We start from the raw sequence: 27362 nt of genomic DNA on the forward strand, positions 1-27362 counted from the left end.
GCTAAGAGGCTCTGTATTAATTGGTTAAGAAGTTATTTTAACTTTACCTGTACAATGACTACTTGTATACCTAATCCTGAATTGTACCCCACATCTTTATTAATAAAAAGAAAAGTTCTTTTAAAGCACCAATTTCTTTTTAAACAACTCAGATTAAATAATGAGACTAGCTGCAACTAGTATTTATAAGAGGTGTGAAAATTGAAAAACACAGTGACGTTACAGTAGAAGTATGAACTACAAGTAGAAAGAGGAGTATTGCACATAGACTCAAATCAGATTTGAAAGCTGATTCTATCTATTAATTCACTCAAGGAATATTGACTGAGTGTCTACTATAGAGTGGCACTGTTCTAAGTCAAGAACAAGAGAGACAAAGCCCCAACTCTGGTGGAGCTGACATCCTAGTGAGGTGAGGCAGTAAACAGACAAATAATATGTAATATGGCAAGTGGTGACAAAAAGCTAAGAAGAAAAATAAAGCAAGGTAAAAGGATGAGGAGTAATTGTGGGCGCTACTCGTGTCAAGAATCAAAAGATTGTTCTGAGGCAGGTGTTCCTAACATGGGGTCCACAGATTCCCTCCAAAAGTTCTTTCAGGGAGCCTCTGAACTTTAATAGAGGAAAAAAAAATGCATCATGGTTTCACCAACTTAGCATTTTCTTCATTCTTGAATGTAGGCAGCAAACTCCAGCAGTGTTAACAGTACCAATAACATCACCAAATAGAATTCATAGACATTTTATATCAATTGTTGTTACTGGAAATGTCTCAGAATAGGGATTCATACTAACATAATTATTGGATTGATAGTATGGATAGACATTAGACCTGCTAAGAAATCTTGTTATTCGATACATAAAAAAGCATACATATTACTTATCACAAGTTTTTAGTATGCCTATGTATTTTATTTTATCTATTTAAGCGCATTGCTCTAAGAAGTGAGTCTTTAGACTATACCTAATTGCCAAGAGGTCAAGGGCAGAAGTGCTTTATGCAAATGTCTCATATTTCTTCACAGAATATTAAAAAGTTATATACTCAAGGGTTAATCTTTAGAACAGTTAATAATTTTTACTACTCTATCAAGAACATTCTTAAGATAAACTGGTGTTTTGTATTGTTGTGTGTGTGGTGGTGAAGAAGACCACAACTTGTGTTACAGTGTGAGCAGCATAGCCTTGCTCCGTCTGCACAAATGTTAACAACCTCAAAAGGGCAAAGCTCACGTTAGGATTCTTATGAAGATCGTTTTGATCCTGTAGACCCCTAAAAGGGTGCCAGAGTCCTGCGAGAGGTCTGAGAACCACACTTTGAGAACCACTGTGCTAGATGAAATGGCAGATACAGATTCCTTTAGGCACTTGAACCACCCAGAGCACTCTGGATAAAATTTTGTTGGTGGTTGTCCAACTCTGAAATGGAGGCTTACCCAAGATTTCAAGGGAGAATTTAAAAAATCTCAGTCAAAAATAATCTTCTACTGTGAAAAGTGCTGCAATAAACATGCGTGTGCAGGTATCTTTTTTGTAGAGTGATTTATGTTCCTCTGGGCATATTCCCAGAAGAGGGATTGCTAGATCATATAGAATTCAACTTTTAGTTCTTTGAGAAGTCTCTATGCTGCTTGCCCCAAAGATTGACCTGGCTTACATTTCCACCAACAGTGTAGAAGGGTTCCCTTTTCTCTGCAGCTGTGCCAGCACCTGTTGTTTTTTGACTTATTGATGGTCCTCCACAACTCTAAAATAAAATTTTAAAATGTTGTAATGTGTAATAGGGCAAACACATCACATTATTATAAAGTAGAAAGGAACTTAAAAATTGATGGAAGTACATTTTACCACACACACACAAACCTTCTGTTGACATTTTTTAATGGCCCAAAAGATGCCTTGCCCTGGCATATAGGTCAGGAAGTACATCATACAACAGGAATACATGGGTAACCTCTTCTCAGGAAAAAAATATCCAATACCTGAGGAAGTCTTAACCTCTTTTGTGTCATGAACCCCGTTAGCAATCTAGTGAAGTTACAGGCCTCTTCTCAGATTAATGTTTTTAATGCATATAACAAAATACTTAGAATTACAAAGAAAACAAATTACATTGAAACACAACTCTATTCACAGACCCCTATGGGGGACTCAGCACCCCAGGTTAATACTAACCACCTGCTTCCCTCAGTCCCCACTGGCAAAGAGAAACATCAAGGGAGATGGCATTGGTTTTTGAAATGTATTTGTTTCCAGGTCAATTAACATCTGAAATCCCTCATTTCTAGACCTAACAAGGCCAGGGAAGGAAAGTGAAAAACAAAGAATGAGTTTCTCCTTAGCATTCTGTAAGACCCAGTGCACACATCTCCAACTAAATACAGAATCTTCTTAATGGAGGATGACTCTGGGCGGGACATGAGGAAGATCTTGGTCACCGTCTGCCTAATGGTCTAGGACTGTCGAGAATTCTCCACTGGGACTAGAATTGTTGTTACTCTTTTTGGGAAAAAAAATGTTTCACATCAATCAGTCCCTTGTTTTTCTCTGTTCTTAAAGCAGACTTGCATCCTTAGGCTTATTCTACATTGAGAAGCTATCTAGTCCTTAGTGCCAAAAGTTAAGGGGCAAAGAACGACCACAGAGTTGAGTGGCTTCCTAAAGGATGAAACTGTTAACAACCCCCTAGTAAAATGTTCTGCTCCCCTGGAAAATATTTGTAAATTGTTGAAAAACAATTTACCCACTTTCATAGAAGAGGGTGTTGGTGCTGATCATCGAAAATTGCTAATAATCCAAAAATCCTCTCTATTTTGTCTTGGAATGAATGAAAGTACGCTGGCACTGTGATCTCCTCTGATTATGTTTTTCTTGGGCTAATGTTGAAACTAATTTTTATTCTTTGACTTAAGGGCAGGGAGGAAATTTGGTGACTTAAAAATATTCCAAGAGTAGGAAGCCAACCTGTGGTTTTAAATTTGACACAAATAATCCACCAGGTGGATGGTCACCACTTTGCTAGCTGAGAGTTTCATCGTGGTCTTTATAGTCCTGTAAACTTTCTCAAGAAGGAAGCCGTGCTCCCTAAAAACCACAACTCTCCTTTTCGTCCCCACCACCAAGCTATTTTCCTTCTTCCTGTGCTTTCCTTGACCCTCTCACTGCTGTTTTTCTTCCAGGGTCAAGATGAACTTTCAAGTCCTTTCATTTCCACAACCATTTTCTCCAGTCTTGCTAAACCCTTCACAGTCCTTCAACAGTAGGGTCAAAAATCCAACCATGTTTCACTCCTTACCTCTGCATGTGCTCTGTAGTTTATAAAGCATTTCCACATATATTTTCTTTAATCCCCATAGCTATCCTATGAAAGAGTCATTACTCTTCTTATTTTAGAGGTGTAGAAACTGATGCTGAAAAAGGTGAAATATCTCGCCCATTGTGATCCAGCAAGTTAGTAAGAAATCAAAACTCAAGCCCAGATTATCTGATGACCAATCCAGTGTTTTCTTCCCTGTTCCAAATACCTGTTGTATTCGAATCTCATTACAGATCCTACTTGTCCTTTATTTCCCAGTATTATTCTTGTCAGAAACATAGTACAGCAAATTATAGCACTTTGTCTTTTTTCAGGGTATACCCAGTTTTACAATGGCTGTGACTGAAGACAATGAAGCATAACCCAGTGACCTGTTTAACCTGCAGACATGTTGCCTTTCACTCGTAGGTGTTGTTCTGCTTTGGTACTGATATTGAAGAGTTAGGAGATTTCACACAAAAATCCAAATGTCTAGCTTCCTTTGGGAAGTGAGAAGATCACACAACCCTGGCACAAATCCTGTGTGGCAGTGATTGGCCTGAACTGAGCGGCGTCTGCCCCTGGGAATGTGCTTTCCGAGGTTGCTCAGGTTTCTCCACCCCCTCTCTGTGTCTGCAGGCACAGAGCCCATTCATGTATTCACATTACTTGGCGGGCACTTGTGGGCATCAGGGTTTGCTGCCCTAGCTCTGGAGCATGAATTCCGGGAGATGGAATAGGCAATAGACTCTACACAACTCAGTGCCCAGAAGAAGTTGGGAGTCCAGCAGAAGAGTGTTGAAGGACCGCTGCATTTACTAAGCCTTCCATCTTGAGTGTTTAAAGTGTGTATCTTGGATGTACAGAGAATTGGCCCTTCCCCACTGTGACTTTGAAAGCTGTTTTGATAACACAGAGAAAGAGAGAAAAATAGCCCCTTCCCAAATATGCTTAATCAGCTTTTCATTAGGAAGACTCTGCTTTTCCTCCTCCAGATTATTTCTTTTGTGTGTCTAAATGATCAACATAGTTATGCACTTAGTCTGTGGAATTGATCTTTTCATCATTAAGGCATCTCTTATATTTTAAGTTGAGTCTATAAAATATTTGCTTGTCTGGTCTCAATTTGAGAGACTTAGAGAAAAGATCTGGGAAGCTGTTTTGGTAGTTCTTCATTTCTACAAATGCTATACTTATGTATGTAGAAATTAGTACAGTGAGTTAAATTTTTTTCTGTGTTTATAGATCCTTGTTCTCATTCATGGATAATTAATCTAAAGAGGGGAGGAAACATCAATAGGAGAAAGAAAAAGGTAGTACAAGGAAAAAGTCTATTATAACACAGCCTTTAAGGAATAAGAACTGGGGTTTATCTGTTTTGCTAAATGTATGTACCCTAAAACATAGCTGCATGAGAGAACATTCTATAAGGAAGCTGTGAGAGAATTCTAAATACTAACTTTAAAAAAGGGGGCTTAAACTATGGGGGGGGGGAGGAGATGGGATTAACAGTAGCAAATATCTATCTGGGGATGGGGAAACACCTCTTATCAACAGAGTGCCTGAATGAAACGTAATTGTACACCTAACCCTTAACTGTACCCCACAAAACCATAATAAAAAATATTGATTATGGATAAAAAAGGGGGGGCTTAATTTTGCAGCTTTTTTCTTTTTTTTTTTAACTTCATGCAATCATGTTTTAATCTGGAACAGAAAGAATCCAGGGAACAGGGTCAATGACAGGGTCATATGTGAGAACTCCAAACAAATTTAGGATGGAAAATTATAAAAGTGGAAGTCAGGATTCATAAAAGTCTCCAACCCACTGGAAAACAGTCCAAAAAGCTTTTAAGTGGAAAAAGACAGACAATGAATGAATGAATGAATGAATGAACAAATGAACTAGAAAAGGGGGAAATGAAGGTAGAAAGAAATTGAAATTTAGATTGGGGCATAACTATACTCACAGTCAGTATTTTTTCTGGGATTTTTTTCTTTGCTTATTACTATATATCATGGAAAATCACACATATTCACAAAAGAGAGAATAGTCCAGGGAAACTTCATTACATAGACAATTCTTAGTCACTCATGATACTAGGTTCTTGAGGAACTAAAATTCCCAGTTAGTTTAAAACAATGGTTCTATTTAGTTTCAGTGTCTCTTGATTAAACTTATTATGGGTCCTTAATGACCTTCTGAGTTGGAACTATGGGGCCACAGAAGGAAGAGCTGTGGGCTGACCTAAAAAAATCCACAAACATGCTGTTTATACCCTGGATAACCAGAAGTTGAAAGTGTGACTTTTGTGGTTTGTTTGGGGTTCTTAGGCCAAAACTATTAGACTATTGGATGTAAAAGAAAGAAAAAGGAATTCTGAATCTCTTCAGCTGGGAAGGCAAAATTGTCGAAATTATACGAGGCTAAGACAGTTTCTGTGGCTTTTCAAAACTTGTGTGGCCCAAAGGGGTCATAAATAATTTTTATGTTATAAAACCCTTAAAAAACGTTCTTGGTTTCCCAGGAATTCTTGCCATTCTTATAGTCACAAAGCTTCATGTTAATTAGGAAGATGTATATGAGCTTGAATGTTCTGGTCTGAACTGCCTCCAGGAAGTACTAAACTGTGTTGAGATGTGACCTACCATGTGGATTTCTTATAACAGGTGAAATGGGCAGATTTTAGTTGAAAGATTCTTTTCTCTCAGCTTCACAATTAAACTTTTAGGATGGGTATGGTGGCTCATCCTGTAATCCCAGCATTTTGGGAGGCTGAGGTGGGAGGATTGCTTGATCCTCTAGCCTAGGAGTTTGAAACCAGCCTAGGCAACATAGTGAGATCTACAAAAAAAGAATAATAGTGACCAAGTAGAGTGACTCACGCCTGTAGTTCCAACTGCTTGAGAGGCTGTAGTGGAAGGATTGTCTGAGTCCAGGAAGTGGAGGCCGCGGTGAGCCATGATCATGCCACTGCACTGAAGCCTGGGCAACAAAGTGAGACCCTGATTCAAAATCATAATAATAATTTGACTTTTAAGAAAAGTCTTCAATGGGCCTTCTGATCTCTGGCCTATGTTTTATAAGCATCTTTTCCTTCTGGTGTTATATTTTTAAAAAAAGTTAAAATATATTCCTATGGTTATATTAAGATTGAGAATAGTAAAATTATAGACCTCTAGGTTGCACTGACAACCCATTCAAATAATATCACACTGCTATTCCCACAGAGACCCCACAGAATGATCACTTGTCTATTTTTTTTTTTTTTTGAGTCGCAATATCACTCTGTCACCCAGACTGGAGTACAGTGGCACGCTCATGGCCACTGCAGCCTCTGCCTGCTGTGCTCAGACAATCTTTTCACCACTGCCTCTCAAGCAGCTGGAACTACAGGCGTGAGTCACTCTACCTGGTTACTATTATTATTTTTTTGTAGATCTCACTATGTTGCCTAGGCTAGTTTCAAACTCCTAGGCTAGAGGATCAAGCAATCCTCCCACCACAGCCAGAAACTACAAGCATGTGCGACCGTGCCTGGCTAATTTTTTGATTTATTGTAGAGATGGGGTCTCACTAAGTTGCCCTGGCTGGTCTTGAACCCATGGACTCAGTCAATCCTCTCACCTTGACCTCCCAGAGTGCTGGGATTATAGATGTGAGCCACTGTGCACGGCCTTTTAAAAATACTTTTATTTTGAGAACTTCAGGGGTACAAATGATTTGGGGTTGCATGGCTATTTTGTATAGTGGTGAAGAAGTCTGGGCTTTAAGTGAACCTGTTGCCCCCATTAGTATATTTTGTACACAATAGTAATTTTTCATACTTGCCCCCCTTCCCATCCCTCCCCTTTGAGTCTCTGATGTCTTTTATTCCGATATGCCTTTGCAGACTGTTAGTTTAGCACTTGTCCATTTTTTATGTGACTTGGTAAGGGGGATAAAGGATGGGCCCCTTCATAAACCTGATCTCCTACTTATTTTATGGATTTCATCAGTATCTCAATATGACTCCATATTAGAAGGACAGATAGTCCCATGGACTGTGTGCTTCCAAATATAATCAGTGCGGCCCCTCAAAGGCTAAGACTGCTATCATCTATGTGTTGGTTTGAACACACCAGGCAGTAGAGTACTGGAGTCTGGAAGGCCAGTGCATGCCTAGTTAACCAAGGCATCACTTGCAGCAGTCACAGCAGTCTGCTAGTGGCAGGTATCCAGCCACATGGCTCTTTCTGGGCCTCAGAGATGAGACTCACTGACAACAAAGATGCAAAGTCCCAAAGTTATCATTCAGCTCCTTGGATCTCACATCTAGAATGAACCTTTTCCAGCTGGGATTGGTTATAGGTCATGTAATGGCATTTCAGTAGTGCAGATGTCTGCTAAGTAAAAGTATCAACAATGTATATCAACAAAGTATGTCTTTATCTATGGTATTGCCCAAGTACTTTTTATTTAAAATGTATTGGTATTTGTGTTCTGGACTTTATTCTGCTGGTAAATTATTTATGATGTTGTTTATTAAAAAAACAGTAGCACGATCTGAGAGCTTTTATTATACACTCAGATTCTCATGGTGATTTACTAGGCATAGCATAATTCAAATAAAAGTTTCATTATTTTTGAAGACCACTATTATAAACTATAATAGAACACCTGCCTGGAACTGGGTGGCTATCATTATACAGAGAGTAGAAACTTCTAGAAGGTTAGACTGTTCTACTAATAAAGAATATGTGGAGCAAAGATTATGACATTTTCATATTTATGACATAGTTCAAATATTGGAACTTTTGACAACACACTTGAAGCAATTAAAAGATTCAAAGCAACACCATTATAACAAAGTAACTACTGTGATGTGACAATGTCTTGTAGGGTCTGTAAGAAGAATCTTCAGGAATCACACTGTTTGGTGTCTTTTGTAAACTATGCATTGCTAATTTGTTCTCTGACATACTCACAGAGCAAAAATGATTCCTTTTCAGTAAGCATGTGACCTTGTTTTGGCATGGACCTGACATTGTACCAAGCTTCTTTCACTCAGCAAATTGTACTCCCTACACCCAGGTCGCCCATGCCTCTGCACTCAGCATTCTTCTAACCGGCCGCATTGTAACAAAAAAGCATAAATAGCCCATGCAGGGTTCCTAGTCAAGATGCTATAATGATTTCACATTTCTCAAACATGTAATCTTAGATAGAAATGAAAAAAGAATATCCATAAAGGATTTACCAGATCCATTATGAAATAAGAACGTCTCCATGAATGGAGCAATACCAGAGTTGGTGAACGGTGGTGAGCCCACAGGCCAGCTGGGCCGTGGTCCAGAATCTGAGAGTAGTAGCCAGAAATTTGGCTCCTGCAATGTAAAGGAGACTAAAAGTCCCCCTGCCAAGATGGGGTCCAGGCCAGGCTCGGTGCTTTAAACCAGAGCCTGAGGTAGGGAGCCACACTTCCTCTCACGTTCAAGCAAAGGAAACTGAACACAGCAGCTGCTCATTTGCTGTCTGGAATTATGCCTTTATAAGAGACTGGAGACCTAGAGAAATTGGGAAAATAAAACCACAAATTCACAACTAGTGAACCAACTGACAGAAGTGAACTAACTTTTTCCTGCTTTGTGATCAGCTTATAATATTCCCATTGTCCCAATGGGATGAGAAGACCTGATTCTGCACTAAGGGCCCTGAAGTCCAGATGATAGTAACCTCAGAACTACTAGGGAAAGACAGAGGGAGGGAAGAAGGGAGTGAGAAAGACTGACAGGGGGAGGAAGGAGGCAGGGGAGAGAGAGTGAATCTCCCACCCAAACCTTCAAAGGCACATGAAAAAACCTTCTACGAAGAAGGGCAGGCAACAAAATCTACAACTGGAATATGAATTCACTCCAGATGACTTGAGGAATGATCTGACAAAGAATTTAATTAAACTATGCCTAGAATGTTTGAAAAGATAGACAAATGGATAACTTCCATTTAAAAAGAGAAGACAATTATTGAGTAAAGAGAGACAAGAGCATGAGAATATTTTTAAAGAATTAATTCAAATGAAAAATATGGTCATTGAAATATAAATTTAAGAAATAAAATAAACTCTAAACTGAATAGAGTTAAGGACAAAGTTTATGAATTAGAAAATAGTCATAAGAAAATTACCAAGAGTGCAATTTATAAAGACAAAGACAGATGATAGATCAAGAGATCTAGAGAGAGAGAGATAGACACACAGACAGGTAGATAGCTAATAGGTGGATCAGTTAAGAGATATGGATAAAGACTGTAAAGTTCTAGACTGGGCACAGTGGCCCATGCCTGTAATCCCAGCACTTTGGAAGATGGAGGTAAGACAACTGCCTTAACTCAGGGGTTCGAGACCAGCCTGGGCAACTTGGTGAGACTTTGTCTCTACAATAAATCAAACAAATTAGCTGGGCATGGTGGCGCACACCTTTGGTTCCAGCTACTTGGAAGGCTGAAGTGGAAGGATTGCCTAACCCCAGCAGGTCAACGCTGCGGTGGCCAAGAGGTTGCAACAACACTCCAGGGAGGGCAACAGAGTGAGACTTTGACTCAAAAAAAAAAAAAGAAAGAAAGAAAGTGGAGAAATGGTGGGGAAGCAAGGTTGAAGCAATTAGAGGATAGAATATTCTAAAATTAGAGATGTGAGTCTTCTCTAAAAGTACCCCAAGAATACTGAACAGAATAAACAATGTTAAATATACACTCAAATATTTTAGAGTAAAACTGAAAAATATCAAGGAAGAGGAAGAAAAGCAGATGACCAGTGAAGAAACCATAATGAAGCTAGCTGATAGCAGATTTCTTGTTGTTAATAATTGATACTGGAAAGCAATAGAGTAATCCCTGCATCATTCTGAAAGAAAATATTTGCCAACCTAGAATTTTATATCCAGCTAAGCAATTACTCCATAGAAATTTTTCAGACACAGAAAGATAGAGCTTACTACTTACTGACTTCACTAAAAGCACAATTAAAAGATGAATTATGGAAGATGTCGGGTACAAGAAGCAACAGTGAACAGAGCCATTGATTAAATATGTTGGTAAAATGAGTTAAATAATGAATGTTAAAACTTGTTTATACTTTTTAAAGATTAAAATTAAAAGCATTAATAAGATGAGGTAGGTAGTATTTAATGGTTAAAGGTGCTAAAATTCTCAGATTTGGAGAAATATTGAAAAAACAAATTACTTCAGAGTTTATTAGAAAAAATTTAATGAAGCTCAAATGTTAAAAATTAAGTGACTGTCATATACTCATCTTTCTTGTCATCTATTTAGAGTGAATTTTTAAAATTTTGTGCCCTTCCTTAGACTCTCCCAGTAATTAGAGTATTTTAAGCTCCTTTGTTATTATTTTTATTTTTTTAAGATGTCAGAACCATATGTTTGAAAAAAATTCTTAGAATGTTAAAAAAAAAGTGTAAGTGAATTAATGAAAAGAATAGAAATGCAATCTTTATATTCTAAAGCAGGAGAGGACAGGAAGGGAATATTATTGAAAGCTTTCTTAAAACAACAGAAGACATGAAAAGGAGAAAGAAGAAACAGAGAAAAAAAAAGAAGAGCAAAGTTTTTAAAAAGCACAAAGTAAAAATCCAGAAATAGATCCAAGTATTTTCAATAATCTCAGTAAATTATTAAATTCATCTATTAAAAATGGAGAGGTTCATTTATTGAAAAAAGAGTCTGAAAATAATGGGATGGGGAAGTTACATTTTAAAAACTAAAAGAAAATTAGTTTAGAAATAGCAATATGACAAATTTCAATATAAGGCATGAGCATTCATCAACATCACATAAAAAATTTTAAAAATCAACTACCAAGAAGATATTCTATATTAATATTCACATGGCTACATATTATAAACTACAGATAAATGAAGACCAACACAATTACTTGTTGGCTACTTAAAGCCAGGATGCCTAATATGATGCCTTATCTACAGTAGATGCCTTAATTTGTCATATAATTAAAGAATCTTGGTGTTAGTTTGTTGAAGATTTCAGCTTGAATTGTTTAAACACAATGAGCAAATGGTTTTGAGCTACACCAAATTAGGCATCTCTGAGATAAAATCACATTAGATTATATAACAGCATCATAGGTTTAAATTGTATTAGAACATTCTGGTTGACAATTTAAAGTAAGAATCCCAGGTGAAGTTTATCTTGTGTTTCATTTCTAATCAATGGCATTAAAGATGTAATAGCTCTCTTCCACATCTTTTTCCTCAGTATTCTTTCAACCAATCCCTAAATTCTGTCCTTATAAATTATGGTTAGATAAAATGTATTCCCAACACTGCATGTTCTCACTCATATGTGGGAGCTAAATGGTCACAAGGATGGAAATAATAGACATTGGGGACATTAATAAGGGGAGAGGTGAGAGGGCTAGGGTTTAGAAACTACCTAGGGGGCACACTCTTCACTATCTGGGGAATGGTCCACTTGAGACCCAATTCCTACCACCACAATATGCTTATGTAATGAATACACATGTGTACTTCCTGAATTCAAAATTAAAAATTTTTTTAAAAGTATGCCCAAAAATGTTTGCCAAAAAAATTTAATTTTTCTTGTCCAACTTAACACAAAATGTGGGGGACCCAGTGGTTTTATATGTAACTCCTATTGGGGCTTAACCTTTGCTTAAAGACATTCTTTGTGCTAATGTTTCAGACACTATAAGCAGGAGGAAAATGATTGTTAGCCAAGAACACTATAATTATGAGAACTAGTGACTGATCATATATTCCACTTTTACCTTTGAAAATGTTTGTACAAAACTAGGCTGGGCCCAGCAGTTTTACACTAGAATCAGTAGACATTTATCCGCCTAATAAAATAACCACACAATCTGGCAAATTCTGCATACTTGGCAGCTCCCCGTGCCCTGCAGCCTGGAATAGCATTGGATCTACAGGTGTGGCATTCACAAGGTTCAGAGAGTTGAATCAGGGAAACCAGCCCAGCACCCCACCTGTGTGCCTTTCTGAAGACCAGGCTGGTGTCCCCAGCTTTTTATAGACTCATAGGGCCTCTATTCATTCACAATGGCTAACAAAAACTAAAATAACCAAGGAATTGACTTGCTTTGCTGGAAATGCTTGATATTGACATTATAGACCAAAATTACAATAACTTACATTTGTTTTTAATAAAAGATGCCAGTGTTTCAAAAGATACTTTTGATACTTAGAAAGTGGTACAGCACAGCATTTAGTGCTGTTGTACACATAAAAATACCCTTCCCCTTGTTAACATGAGTGTAGTAGATCCCTTTCTCCTTGAAGGGTAAGGTGGGCAGAGGATTAGAGCTATCAACATCCTGGAGCCCTGGAAGGAGAGGAAGAGGAAAATGGTTTTATCACGTTGTTGTTTTTTCCACAAGGTGCTCCTTCATCACTGGAGAGAGCAGTCATGATCCAGTTATTGAGATCAGACTTTCTAGGCCCTACAGTCAGAATCACCTGTTTATATAAGGCAAGGGGAGAAGTATGTGACAGGGTGGCATGTCAGCCTGAGGTCCCACTGGGGCAGCAGAACACAGAGTGGCAGTGGGCAAGTTGAAGCAGAAATGACATGATGAAGTGCCAAAGGTGTCCCAGTAAGTGGCCCAGAATCCAGGAGTAGACAATGTAAAAGCTTGTACTCTTCACTGAACCAACTGGCTAACTTGATATTCAGGAGCAAGACTTTATTCCCGAGGACAGGACACCTAGCAAAAGCAAATCGGAGCACCCTCTTCTGGCATTTCAGTGAACCAGGGGTACCGAGAAAACTACTAAAACAGAGACTGAGACATAGGCAGCGGAACATGGCTTCAGTTACCAGAAGTGGGGAACAAAACTTGGAAACAAGACAGAAAGAAGCACAATGAGCAGAGCTCAGAAATAGGGTCATGCTGATCAAACGTCTTCAGTGCATCGTGCTGGCCTAGAGAAATGATTCTCAGATTTGGAAACTTTTTATTAAATGAAGTCTTATACAAAATCTAGTATATAAGCCCAAGTAAAGCAGAGCTCTTCTGGCATGGGGTGGGGCAGGGGTCCTGGAGCACTTCCCTCTGGCACCGCCCCCCCCCACCATGGACCCTCTGTGAAACTCAACTTTCCCTTTTACTGGGACTCCCTTAAATCGCTCCTTTCTGGGCCCTGGATTTGCCATAAGATTGAAGAAAGTTGAGTGACCCTGGCTGTAGAGGAAGGAAGTCTTTAGAAACTTGAGAAGAATTCAGAATCTGACAGTAAGTTCTAGAGGACCTCTGGGAGCCTTAGCCCTCTGAGAAGACAAAGGGCACACAGCCTGAGCAGTGTGCTTTGTGGCATCCTTTGCAGACATATCCTCCATTTAAAAAGAATCCCTCCTGCCTCTCACGAAGTTGAAAGTGGGCCCTGAACAGTCTTCCTTTAAAATAATTACCCAGTGTACTTCTCATTCATTACGTAAACTTCTATTGAATAAAGTGATAGATATTCAATAAAGGTTAGTCCCTTCCCTCTTTCTCCCTCTCTTCACCATTAGCACCTCATTTCTTTGGGTTAAAGGACTGTCTTGCACTAAAATGCAAATATTTCTGGGAAGTACACTGAGCTTGATCACGTATTTATTTCTCTGTGTGCATTAATTTATGAGATTATTTCTACCAGACACCAAGTGGAGAGCTGTTTTGGATGGGCTGGAGTGAGGGTAAGGAACCAGTGAGAGCCCAGATGCCTGTGAGGAGGTGAAGGATCCTTAAGGGAGCAGAAGAAGGCAGTAATGCCAAGGTTCAAACTAACACCATCACACCCAGGATGGTGGCATACTGGAAGAGGGAACAGGGCAGAACCCAGGGTGATTGTGAGCCTCGTGGCATTGATCCTGGCTCGACTCCCTGGCTGAACCTGATCGTGACCACAGACCAAAGAGGATCGCCTCACGGAAGTTCCCACCATGGCCTCTGAGATCCTTGTGACCAACAGGAAACAACTGGTCAGGACCACTGCCTGCAGTCCACTCACAGCGAGCATCTCTTGAAGTCAGCCTGTGCCATAAATATTGAACTGATCCTCCATCACGCATCCTCCCCACGTTCCATAACTATGGAGTCAGCATCATCTCTATCTTGACAGAGCATGCTAATTTATTGTCTTCCATCTGTGGTAGTCCTTTTGACAGCTTTTTCTGAATGATTGTTAGGAAACTTCAAGTTCTAGCAGAGAGAGTGAATGAATGATTTATCCCTGAGTTCTATCACAAAATGATGGTTAATTCAGGCATCCAACTGGCATTCTTTAAACATTCCAAAAAGTGGTCAACGTCACATTCCAGGCCTCACATTTGAGACAGGAAAGTTTTTCTTGGCTGTCAGAGAGAGATGCCAATCTGTCCCCAACCCTAGGGACAGAGAAGCGTGAAGGGCCCAGGGGTCAGGCACTTCCTCACTGTTCTCGTACGTTTTTGTGTTTTATTTTTCTTTTGATAGTGCAGTGAGAACCTAGATCCACTTATTTAGCCCGTGCCTTCCTATGTTGGCCTTACATATAAACTTCTGCTTACATTTGTCTCCCTGCTTCTTCAGGAAATACACTGTTGACACAGTAAGGTGCCTGCTGGTTAGGGTGCCTTGCTGTGCAGTCCATGAGTTGACTTATTTAGTGAAAGGAGATTTTCCTGCCAATTTGACATAGCTTTAAGGAGAAAAAGAGAAATCTCCCACAGAGGCAGGAATTTAAGTTGCAAAAAATGAAGCATATTTAATATTTATAGACATTTTAACATATAAAAATGTTGCATTAATATTTGAGTCAAAACATAATACTCTATATTGAAGAAACAGGAATATGCAATCAGTATTTATAAAGTCTTAGATGTTTGCTGTTGGGTTTTCTTTTGCATTGGTTTTATTTCAGTTTCTTCATCTGCGCTGGGTCTTGGGAGCTGAGTGGACAGGAAACTAGTCCTTGTTGAAGTTGAATAGTTTTTAGTTTAAGAAGGCAAATGGACCACAATATTTAATTATCTCCTAAGACCCTATTAAGTTGATGATAAGGAAATTTTAAGGGATAAGACACACAACAGTGAGGAGAACAAAAGGATGAAACCCTTGAACAAATACCTGAGAGAGGGAATAAAATGTTGGTAACTGAGTTGGGGCAGTGATCCGCACCTCTAGTCCCAGCTACTTGGGAGGCTGAGGCAGGAGGATCACTTGAGTCCAGGAGGCTACAGTGAGCTATAAGCACATCACTGCACTCCAACCTGTGCAACAGAGAGAGACCCCATCTCTTAAAAAAAAAAAAAGTTGGTAATTGATAAAGTAGGACCTGGAAGCCGCAACCTGAAGTTCATTTGGAGAAGAAAATATAGCTGAATAAGAATCTAACTTGCCTGAACCCCAGATGGGTTTGTTGGAAAGGCCAGACATGATGGAGGGCAGATATAAGGCCAGAGGCTGACAGCAGAAGGATCGACCAGGGATCTCTAGTGGAAGAGGAGCCCTTTACCTCATCCCTACCTGGGAAAGTCCAGCAGCCAGCAGATGTCATCCAGGCAAAAGTCTGGTTCTTTTCCCCCCAAATTTGAATGTCTCCAGAGGAAAAAAATCTCTCAATCTGGCCATTAAGTAATCACTAGCAGGAGAGTGATGCCCACTGGGTTGATAAACCTCATGATGTCAGCACAACTTGCCATCGGCGTTTATTAACTCATTATTAAATATGAATGGACAAGCAAAGATCTGTAGATATTTGAGGAAAGACTATACCTTAAAAGAAAGAAGCTAGCCGCGCTCGGTGGCTCAGCCTGTAATCCCGCCTTTGGGAGGCTGAGGTGAGTGGATTGACTGAGCCCGCGGGTTCGAGACCCGCCCGGGCAGCGAGACCTCATCTCTACAATAAATCAAAAAATCAGCCGGGCGTGGTAGCGCATGCCTGTAATTCCGGCTATTTGGAAGGCTGAGGCGGAAGGATCGCTGGAGTCCAGCAGGTCGAGGCTGCGGTGGCTGGGAGTGGCCACTGCACTCCAGTCTGGGTGACAGAGTGAGACTCCAACTCAAAAAAAAAAGAAAGAGGCTAAACTAAGCAAATGTAAACAATAATCCTAAGGGAAGCATATTTCAGGAAAAAGAAGAATGTTTTAAGAAGGAGCTTTACTTAATTTCCTCGGAGACATTAGAGAAAATATTACATCCATAAAAAGAGCAGGATGCCATAAAGAGGAAATCAGCATGAATGATCAGCACATATCATATATTTTTGACAATCATTAACATGATTGTCATAAAAAAATTCATACAAGGACTTGGAAGATAAAAGAAACTTCCTAGAAGATAACAAGACAAGGAGTAAGAAAAGATGAAAGAATAAAAATCACAAAAAAATCAATCAGGTTTCAAAATTCATTTACAAGGAAATTTAGAATTAAAGAATAGATAAAACAAAAAAGGAAAATTATTTAAGCACACACACAATAGAAAATGATATCTCAAGCCTGAAAGACAAAGGCTCCTGATTAAAAGGGCCTACTAAGTGTTTAGCGCAATGCTGGATCCACCACAGTGAGGTTTCAGAATACTCATACTAATGTTAAAAAGAGAAATGTGAAAGCACACATACACATTTCTTATGATGTTAATATACGCGCGCGCGCACACACACACACACACACACACCCACACACACACACACACACATGCATCACCTTTAAAGTATTGAGAACGTTGCTAGCAACAAATTCCTTATCAGCAACATTGTAAGCTAGAAAACAGCAGAGCAAAATGTTACTTGAGGAGGTGCTCCAGCCAAACAAGGAAGTAAGCCAAGTAGCTGTAAGAGATAGAATCCAGTTAAATGGCCTATGGCTGAGGAACAGAACCGAGAGGCAGAGAAGGAAGAACAAGAGACAGTTGCTTTTGGTTATTATCTCTTGCATAATGTTGGTTGTGAGGCTTTTTTTTTTTTTTTACATGAACGTGTATTACCTTGACAAAAATGTTTGAATCACTTTTTAAAGTAGCACATATACATTAAGAGACTAAATTTTGAGATTAAAAATGAAAAAGGGTGGGTCCATAATTCCACCATCTCAAACCATTTTTTTAAATTGTTGGCCAATTTTCTTCCACTCTATTTTAAAAATACACGTTTCTAAAAAAAAAAAAAAAAAAAAACCGTGTTATAGTCATGCTATATATATAATGTTATCCTGATTTTTTTCATCTAAGCATTTTTCTTAATTTCCTATTCTTTGTAAACTTTTCAAATGACTACGATTATTTATATTGAAATATATTACAGTTTACTAATGTCTATAATTGCATTGTTTATTATTTTCTGATCTTTTAAATAATAGTATGATAAATATTTTGCTATAAAATAGAAATACCACTTGTCTATTAGCCAGCTTGACTCTATCTAGATGGTGGTGTTTTATTTGGTTAGGCTTCCTGAGTTTTCTAGACTTTCTATGAAATCATTGTAGTTGTGGGCTCCACATCCTGAAAAGCATCAAAACCCCTTGACCTCAAGGACCACAGTTCCTTGTTTTAGTAACACTCTGTTCAAACACAAGAAGTACAAGGATGTTTCTGGGGAGCAGCACTGACAGTTTGCACAGGGTCCTGCCCACAGTCATCTCAGATGCTCAGTAAACTTTGTTGTCAGTAATTGAAAGAACCCACTGAAACCTAATGAAAGCTGAGCTAGATACCGGGTTGGGCCTTATCTTATAATGTAATATTTCAGGGTTAAGCTGTGGCTGATTCTTTTTCTTTAGTTTAGTGCAAAAGAATCTTGAAATTTACAATCTTGGAGTCCAAATGAAGAACTACAAAAAAATATTTGGTCTCTCGTGTCTGTAAGTGTTCCAGCTTTAAGATTTAAGAGTTCTATTGGACTAACTAGAGCTCGCAGTGAATAAGGATATTAGCTAAAATAAATGTAGAGAGATATCTCACCCATCTAGAAATTCTTTATCTTCCATTCTGCCATTGGATACACAGCCATAAACTCAGAAGTGATATAAAGGACCACAAAGCCACCAAACAGATGCCACAGAAGTTAAGCATCCAGCATCACAGGCTATGCTTACAACAGGGAAAACAAAGTGCCACTCTACCTGATGATGGTGCTTCTTAGGAAGCTGTATTGAGAAGAATTCTGAAGGACACTACCCACCTCTACTAGATTATGTCATCAACGATTCATGCCAGACATGAGCGTGGCGTGGGAGAATGATGGGATCTGGCCATCTGCCACTTTCAAATCCATTAAGCCTCCCTAAAAAGTCTTGCTTGACTCTTAGTTCTGGCTCAACAGTCTTTACAACTTGAAAAAGGCTTATGAGGAAGAGTGTGTGATGTAGTAAAAGTTAGCTTAGACCACTGCATTCCATTTTTCTAAGTGGACTAGCCCATTAAATTTGTACCCAGATTCCCATGGTGTGCCTATGAGTCAAGGATTCGGGTACCGCCTCAATGATGACTGACATTGGTCCTTCTTCTCTTTCCCACTTCTGACATAGCCAGTATATGAAATTGCACTCTTCACTAATATCTGTATTCCTAGATTGTGACGATTGGCTCCCAAATCAATTTTAAATCCACATTGACAAAGAGCTTTTTACATCATAGTGTTACATTGTTTCATGTGCAGAGATTTTAAGTTCCAAGTTCCACTGTGGTGTCTTTTGTATAATAACATATGCTTTTCCACCATATTGTATTGTTGTTTTGACATAACATGGATAGCATATTTCAGATTTCCATGTTTTTCTTTCTCTCTGTTTTCTCTATGAGTTAGCTGGAGTCACTATTTTAAAAACTATACAGGGGATCACCAGGAATGATGTTTTTAAATATACGTTAAAGAAAAAAGGAATTGAAATGCTGAAGGTATAATAAAGACAGCATTATCTTAAGATTTGAGTGGCAGGTAAAATAATTGGCACAGGTGATCTTAGCAAAGGGGCTGTGAGGCAAGTGTTACTGTGTCCATTTTACAGATGAGGAAATTGAGCTTCTGGGAAGTAGATGTTTGCCAGACTCCACAACTAGCAAGTAGTATAGCCAAGATTTGAACTTAAATATATCTGATACCAACCTCGCTGCTTAAAGCTCTCTACATTCATGAGAGGTGAAAAAAATGTAAATGGTATATACAGAGTGAAAGCCTTTTATTTATTCATAGGTTTTAGAATTTAAAAAATTACCACCTTTTCTATATCTTCAGATTTCAAAATTATTCTAAAAGCTAGTTAATTTGGGAGCCAGGTACATCCACTCACAGTTGCACAGACAAATTATGTGGCTCAGCCCCTGTTGTATAGATGGAGAAACTGAGGCTCAGAGATGGCATGATTTACCTGAGAATAGCCAGCTAATTAGTTCACAGAGCTAAAACCAGAAACGAAATCTTCCCTTCCTCATTCAGAGAACTTTGCATGTGACCCCTTAAGGATCCAGAAATCCTGCTTCTAAAGCTATAGGCCACACAGACACATGTAGCTGTATAAAATATCTTTTTTTTGTTTGGTAATTTTTAGACAAGGTGTGAGCTTATAAAAGGACAAATAAAATATGAATTTTCTAAATTTACCTTTTGAAATAAAAATTAACTCTACCTGGGATTTAAATCCTTCTATCCTTTCTAAAATTAAAACTAGAAATCCAGGAGAGGAAGATGTTGTCAAGTTCTCGACCTACAGAGAAATAAACAAGCCCTTCTGTTTCGGGCCAGAGCAGACAACATGCAGGGTGAGGAGGAGGAAGCAGAACTGGTGAAAATCCGCTTTGGGGATGGGTGGGACATGTTCCAGATTCTAGTGTGGTGTCTGGTCTCTAGAGTGAGCCTTAAAGTGGATGAAGCAAGCGCTGATACACAGATGAGCCCTGCAAGGCAGGGTGGAAAGGTCCTTTAGAGATGTCCAGTGGCACTTGGTCCACCTTGGAAGTCCCATTTGTGGGCACCAGGAAGAAGTCCATCCACTTCTAACAGAACCCTGGCCACCGGGCAGGAAAGGTCAGGAAGAGATCCAGCCCTAGGGACTAAGATGGGGTCAGAGTGCTGGGTCCTGGCTGGTAGATGAAGAGTGACCATCTTCTCAGAATCACCAGAAGTTCCCCTTTGAGTTGCAGATTTCCTGGGCTTGTATATAATCTTACCCTAGAAGCGCTGCATGGAAGAAAAAAAATGAAGTTGCATATTATTTTTAAAAATACATGTGCTAAGATAAATTTGGTATTAAATAGTGATTGTTTGCCAGCCGCAGTAGCTCTCCACCTGTAGTCCCAGAGGCAGGAGGATTGCTTGAGGTCAGGAGTTCAAGACCAGCCTGGGCAACATAGCAACACTTCATCTCTAATAATAATTAATAATAATAAGTGATTGTAAAACAATGCAGGCTAATAAGCCTTACACCAAAGATAAAGTCATTAACACTGATGAAACTGAATGGTCCCAGGAAACTGAAAGACACCATCAGAACAGGACAGGGGCAGTTTCCCAAAGGCCCCTGGTCCTCAAGCTGCTGGGACAGCAGCATCTCTGTTTGTTGTGGTTGTGACTAAGCGGTTGGCAGCTCAGTGCCTGGGGCTTCACAGCTCATCTCTGGATCTTCAAGCTGAGTAGTCTTTCATTATGTCCTCCTATAGCATTTCCAAAGCCTGGGTTGTGATGAGTGCCATTAGTCAACTTAATGGGCTCAAATGGGACTTTCTGAAATCCCCTGGAATGTGCTTTGGTCTAAGAAAAGAATTGTTAACTACACTTTTTTAAACTGGGGATTTATGTCTTCCCATAAATTGACCTTGTGAGGTTATTTGTGGATTCCAGTAGGAAAGTGGCCTTCTTAAGTCCCAGCACCTCCTCTGCCCTTCCCCCCACCAACCATCCAGTGGTCCTCTGCCTGCTCCGTCCATCCTGGGGTTGCTAGGGACAGAATCCTGGCAGGGTCAGCAAGAAAGTAGACGTCAGCTTTCTTTCTTCTGCTGGGGCTGTGTCTTGTCTGTTGTCTCCTGCCATTTATTCACTCTGCTATCCAATATTTATTGGCTGTCCAATATTTTTCCAGACAGGATGCTAAACGCTGGAAATGGGGTGCACAGTCTGTTCCCGTGGACCTACAACTTAAACAATTATGCAGGTGCTATGAGAATCTCTGTCAGGGCATTTAGCCATCTCTGTTCCCCGGTCCCCATGAATGCAGGTCTCTGAGGGACTGACTGTGTATGTGACAGATCCTTGGGTGTCTCCCCTTCCCCAGCACTATTGCTTTACTCTGATTTTAGATATGAAATCTCGACCTCAGCCTGGGCCAGAGTTGCCCCGCACTCTGCTTCTTACCCAGCTCCTGGGCCCCTCCTTTCACCACTGCCATAGGAGAAGGCTGCCATCAGTTACTGCGTCCCTCAGACCAAAGGTTCAGGTCCCTGGGGGAAGGCCAACTACCAGGGATATGCTCTGAGTATGAGGGAGGAAAGAGGTTAGAACATCTCTCTTTGTGGCAAAGCCCAGTCACCTTCCCACACAAGCCCCAGTTTGTTTTACAAAGTGTAAATCTCTTTATAGTTTTCTCGTGATAAAAGTAAGATGCATACATTATAATAAAAGCTAACATTTCAAAAACGTATTCCCATATTCCATTATGCCTACCACCAGAAATAACCACTTGGAATAGTTTGGCGTGTGTCCTTCAAGATATTTTTGTGTTTATGTAAACATGTGTTTCTTTCTTTCTTTTTTGTCCTACACATTCATATTGTCATAGAGTCTACTTTTTTTTCATCTTAAAACCTAACAAGGACACTTTTCAGGATAGTACCTGTAGTTCCTCTTCATCCTTTGTGGATATCCAGTATTTCATTATATGAATGTACTGTAATTTCCCTTTAAACCAATCCCTTACTCGCAAACATTTAAGTTCTGCCATATTCTGTTGTAATAAATATTACAGCAATTAATATCCCTGGACATACATCTCTCAGTACCAAATGCTTCTTAGGACGATATTCTGGGCCTAACTTCTTGCATTCTTAATGGGTGTTCATACACAATGAGATGCTCTTAACCACCCTTCACTCACCCACATGGCTGGATGGACTAAGGCACTCCCCTCTATCTGCTGGTATATTCCTCTCTGGACACTGTACACCTCTGCTTCCCACAGTAAACTCAAGTACTTGAGTACATGCAAGTGTTTGTTGCTGACTGTGTTTATTTCATTTGAATGTGTTACTGTAATTGTGTAATTTATTTAATTGGTATATAAACAAAAGAAGTATGAAGGGTCATTGTTAAGGGATTGGTGTTTTTTTTTTTAAGTTTGCATTATATTTTTCTCATTTCCAACTCAAACTAAAAAAAATTTAATAGCTAACCACCTGCCACAGTTATATCAGATATAAGTAGTTTCTACTGACCCATAAACTTCACCAGCCACTTTCGAGAGCTGTATCCACTTTTCATCTGCCTTGCCAGTATTGTCTCTGGAGAAACACCACAGAGCTGTTTGGTTTATTTGTAGATTACATTATCTTTTCTTCTTAGAAATACCTGAGAACCAGGCTTGTCTTATCTAGGATATCCAGTATAATCTACCTCAATAATGGTTTTAGCCAGGCATGGTGGTTCATGCCTGTAATCCCAGCACTTTGAGAGGCAGAGGTTAGAAGACTGCCCGAGCCCAGGTGTTCAAGACCAACTTGGGCAACTTGATAAGATCTCGCCTCTGCAACAAATTAAAAATTAGCCAGACATGGTGGCACGCACTTGTGGTTCCAGTTACTTGAAGGCTGAGGCAGAAGAATCACCTGAGCCCAGAAGGTCAAGGCTGTGGTGACTTGTGAGCATGGCCACTGCACTCCAGCCTGGGTTACAGAGGAGACTCTGACTTAAAAAAAAAGTTGGTTTTGAGTCTTTCTCCTCACTCCCATCAAGTTCAACCTCATATAAGAGAAATAGAAGATCTGGAAACCACAACTGTTGCCTTTGAAAGTGAAAAGATGTCTGTATATAAATGTCCTGTCACTCTCTAAGCTAATATAACATTGAAATTATTTTATGGCCCCTCTAAAATTTACAAACCCTTATGAAACTACTTAATACTTAATTGTTTGTTGGGCACATGGATACACATGGAAACAGATTTTTACATGGTTGTCCATTCAGGTATCTGATTAAATCAGAATTAATTAACAATGAAGTCATATTAAATTCATTCAAGAAACTTTTATTAAGTGCCAATTGTATACCTACGTCATTGACTGGCAACTTCTAGGGCCACCACAAAGTACTATAGGCACAACTGTCCTCAAGGTGCTTGTGACCCAGCTGAAGACTTGGAACCACGGGGTAGTACAGAAATGCAGTTTCCTAGACAGAGCAAGCACTGCTGAAATGGCCTGGTCATACATGTACCTGGCCAGTGGACCCGGATGCTGGGAGGCCAAAAAGAAAACCTTCTGATAAAATCTATGCATCTCTACATCTTCTCAGGGCTTGCCCATGTAATTTCAGCACTAATTTTACTTAAACTCTGTGGCATTTGACAGAGCATTGCCAAGATGCCAAGACCTCTCACTACTGTGTTTTCTTTTCTAGGATATCAATGAGTGTATTCTTGAAAACTATCCTGAGTGTTCCAACCCCAGGCTATTTTACATCATTCCGTATTTTTGTGGACAGCATCCCAGATGCAGGTAAAGATGGAAACAGACTTCTGGCATGGAATGTGCACAACAGGGGCTGAAGACCCTCCAACCTGGCACTTGGGGATAGGGGGAAACTTTTGTAGACCTGGTCTCTCAACCTTCTGGAATTCAGTTCATATTTACTATTCACCTTTAAAGATATCATTTGAGACTCTGAATGTCCTGTCAATAGTGAAATTGAAAAATTAAAGCTTGACAGAGGCATCGGGGGACCACTGTCTAAGGCTGTGCAACCAGAATGCCAACCAAACCTATTTTTATAACTAAAGCATAGCTGTCACTACCCAGTCATGGGACAGTGCAGATCAGGGGCAAGACCCAGCCTGCTCCCCCACAGTGACTTGAGCTTAAACAACAACTAACCCCAACCCTCATGGTCTGTCAGGTTGGGTCTGAGGCACAGGAAGCTCACATCCATAATTCCAAGGTGAGGCACACTCCCTTCTCTCGTGAGGCATACTAAATATACAGAGAGGAAAGTGCTTTCTAGTGATTACCTGTCAACCTTACTTGAAGACATGCCTTTTTTTTTTAGAAAGCAACTTACTCTGTCTGGGTGTGTTGACTCAGGCCTGTAATCTGATAACTTTGGAGGCCAAGGTGGCCTGGCTACTCCCACTCCATTTTTTTTTAATTAGCCAGGTGTGGTGGCACACACAGGTAGCTAAGATGGGAGGACAGCTTGAGCCTAAGAGTTTGAGGCTGCAGTGAGTGATGATCAGGGCACTGCACTCAGGGTGTGTGGTCGGCCCACGTCCTTCGTGGGCATCCTGGGGTGTTTATAAGAACTCCTACCTCATCACAGTCTTTAAGGCTGGGTACGGGCATGTGTCGCTGCCTCCCAAGTTGATTCTAGTTTAGCGACTGTTGAAATTCATTGTCCTAGACAAATGTTGTAGCCCAGAGAAAAAATGGTCACAACAATGAAGCATTCTCCTTGCTTGATGGAAAATAAACCCTGTTACAAGAAGTGAAGCTGTTCCCCACAGGAGACACTGATTAGGGGTCCCTGTGTTTCTGAAGAGACCCAAGGAGAACCACTCTTTCTAAATTGCAACACATTCATTGTGCCTTTTTGCTTACTTATGTTGTGACTTCTGCTTCATTATTAGGTGTGTTGTTGTTATTGCTTATGGTTAAAATGTTGAAACTAGAAATATCAGCTTTCGGCTTCATTATAAACTTCCTGCGTTCAAGTGGCCTGTCCCCTGCCCCCACCCTTGTCCTGACCATCAATACTACCTGGCCCACATTTAGTGCTTCCGTTACTGGGAAGATTTGAGGCCAGGTGACTCACTTTCCAATCACAATGAAGATATTTTTAACTCCCTAAAATCTTTTCTAAATTGTGTATTTCCTAATCTTGAGGAGACCATGATGCCTTATCTTGGTGCACATGTGATTTTCATAACTCTTTCAAAATGTCACCTTGGCCAGGCATGGTAGCACAGGCCTGCAATCCCAGCACTTTGGGAGGCCAAGGTGAGCAGATTGCTTGAAGCCAAGCCAGAAGTTCAATACCAACCTAGGCAACATAGCAAGACCCCATCTCTACAAAAAACACAAAAATTAGCTAGATGTGGTGGCATCCATAATCCCAGCTACTCTAGAGGCCAATGCAGGATAGCCTGAGTCCAGGAGTTCACGGCTGCAGTGAGCTATGATCACACCATTGCACTCCAGCATGGGCAACAGAGCAAGACCTCATCTCTAAAAAAATTAAAAATAAAAAGCTGATTACCTAGAAGCTATAATTTTTTCCTAAAGGGAATTCTTTATTTTTTAAGAAGTCACCTTGCTCAACCTTTACAAACAATGCTTTGAGCTAGGTAAGGATAATTTTTACAATTTCTCAAAAAATAGCCCTGGCTTGCCCAAATTTCCCCAAGTGGCAAATGACAGCCAGGCCTGAAGCTCAACTCCTGGACTTTTCTCTCTTAGATTCAGGGATCTGGCCTACAAATGGGATGAGGCTATTTTCCTTCTGTAATTAAAAATAATAATAATATTTATTTTTAAAGTCTTCAAAGGAATGAGATGATTAACAGGCATGATCTAATATCTATTTTTATTTCTACATATACATTATATCAGTAAGTTTCATATTTCAAAATTTCTAATTTCATTTGATTGGTTCAGTTTGGTCCTCCTATTAAAAAATCATTCTAGTCATCCCTCGGTCAGGTATTTGTTGGGACTTAACTGGCTGTGCCTGTATTCACCTTTCCATAAATACTTAGGCAGAGCCTCCTAAGTTCAAGGCCCTGGGCTGAGTATTAAGGACACATGAAAGTGACAGAGGAGAAGCCAGGCAGTTTGAGTTCAACCTAGGCAACATAGTGAGACCCCTATCTCTATAAAAAGATAAAACATAAAAATTAGCTGGATGCGGTGGCCCACACCTGTAGTACCAGCTACTTGGGAGGCTAAGATGAAAGAATCACCTGAGCCCAGGAGGTTTAGGCTGCAGTGAACTGTGATCATGCTACTGCACTCCCACTTGGGTGACAAAGTAAGACCCTGACTAAAAAAAAAAAAAAAGAAAGAAAGAAAGAAAGAGAGAAAGAAAGAAGGAAAGAAAGGAAGGAAGGAAGGAAGAAAGAAAGAAAAAGAAAGAAAGAAAGAAAGAAAGAAAGAAAGAAAGAAAGAAAGAAAGAAAGAAAGAAAGAAAGAAAGAAAGAAACAGATGAGAGACTGTGAGTGGGGCAGGGAACACTAGCTGGAAGAACCAGGGAAGGTTCTGGATGGGGCTACATCTGGTCTGGTCCTTGAAGGAAACAGGATTTGGACTTATACAAATGGGGGTGGGAGATAGAAATGATAAACCTGTTATGTTATTGATGCATTTCAAAAATGACTTTAATTTAAACATAATTTTTATATCCCTAAAGGGAGCCTGGTGAGTGGGCCCTTGAAAGAGCAAAGCTGAACGTGAATGAAAACTTCCTGCTTGTGGGGATTCTTGAAGAGTTGGAAGATGTGCTGCTTTTACTGGAAAGATTTTTACCTCATTACTTCAAGGGCGTGCTCAGTATCTACAAAGACCCAGGTAACATCCTTTGTAAGCAAGCTCTGCTCCCTGGAAGTCTGCTTCAAGGGTTATTCACCCTAAAAAAGAGTGAAATGGTCCCTTCAGTTCATGACGGGTGGTCCCTGGACTTGCAAAGGAAGATTAGAACCACAAAATATAGTGGAGCCTTGAACTTCAGATCCAAACATAAAATCACCATTTGTGAAGGCTTGATGGTTCCGCTTCTCCCAGCGGAGGCTGAAATTGGCAACATTCTCCACCAACCTTGTCCTGAACATGTTGCTGCGGTGAGCAAATTAGCTCACCTGCATGT

At 39.8% G+C, this 27362-nt stretch overlaps 1 protein-coding gene across 2 annotated transcripts in view; it reads left to right on the forward strand.

Moving 5' to 3' along the window:
• The window catches only part of UST (uronyl 2-sulfotransferase), a 322433-nt gene that overhangs the window by 227497 nt on the left and 67574 nt on the right, over positions 1–27362 (forward strand). For both annotated transcript variants that reach the window (XM_008051829.2, XM_008051830.1), the window contains exons 6-7: positions 23909–24006; positions 26910–27067. In XM_008051829.2, the coding sequence (XP_008050020.1) occupies positions 23909–24006; positions 26910–27067 (256 nt within the window). The remainder of the gene's footprint in view (positions 1–23908; positions 24007–26909; positions 27068–27362) is intronic.

Source organism: Carlito syrichta, unplaced genomic scaffold, assembly GCF_000164805.1.
Source record: "Carlito syrichta isolate Samal-C Ts95f unplaced genomic scaffold, Tarsius_syrichta-2.0.1 Scaffold236941, whole genome shotgun sequence".
Classification (NCBI taxonomy): domain Eukaryota; kingdom Metazoa; phylum Chordata; class Mammalia; order Primates; family Tarsiidae; genus Carlito; species Carlito syrichta.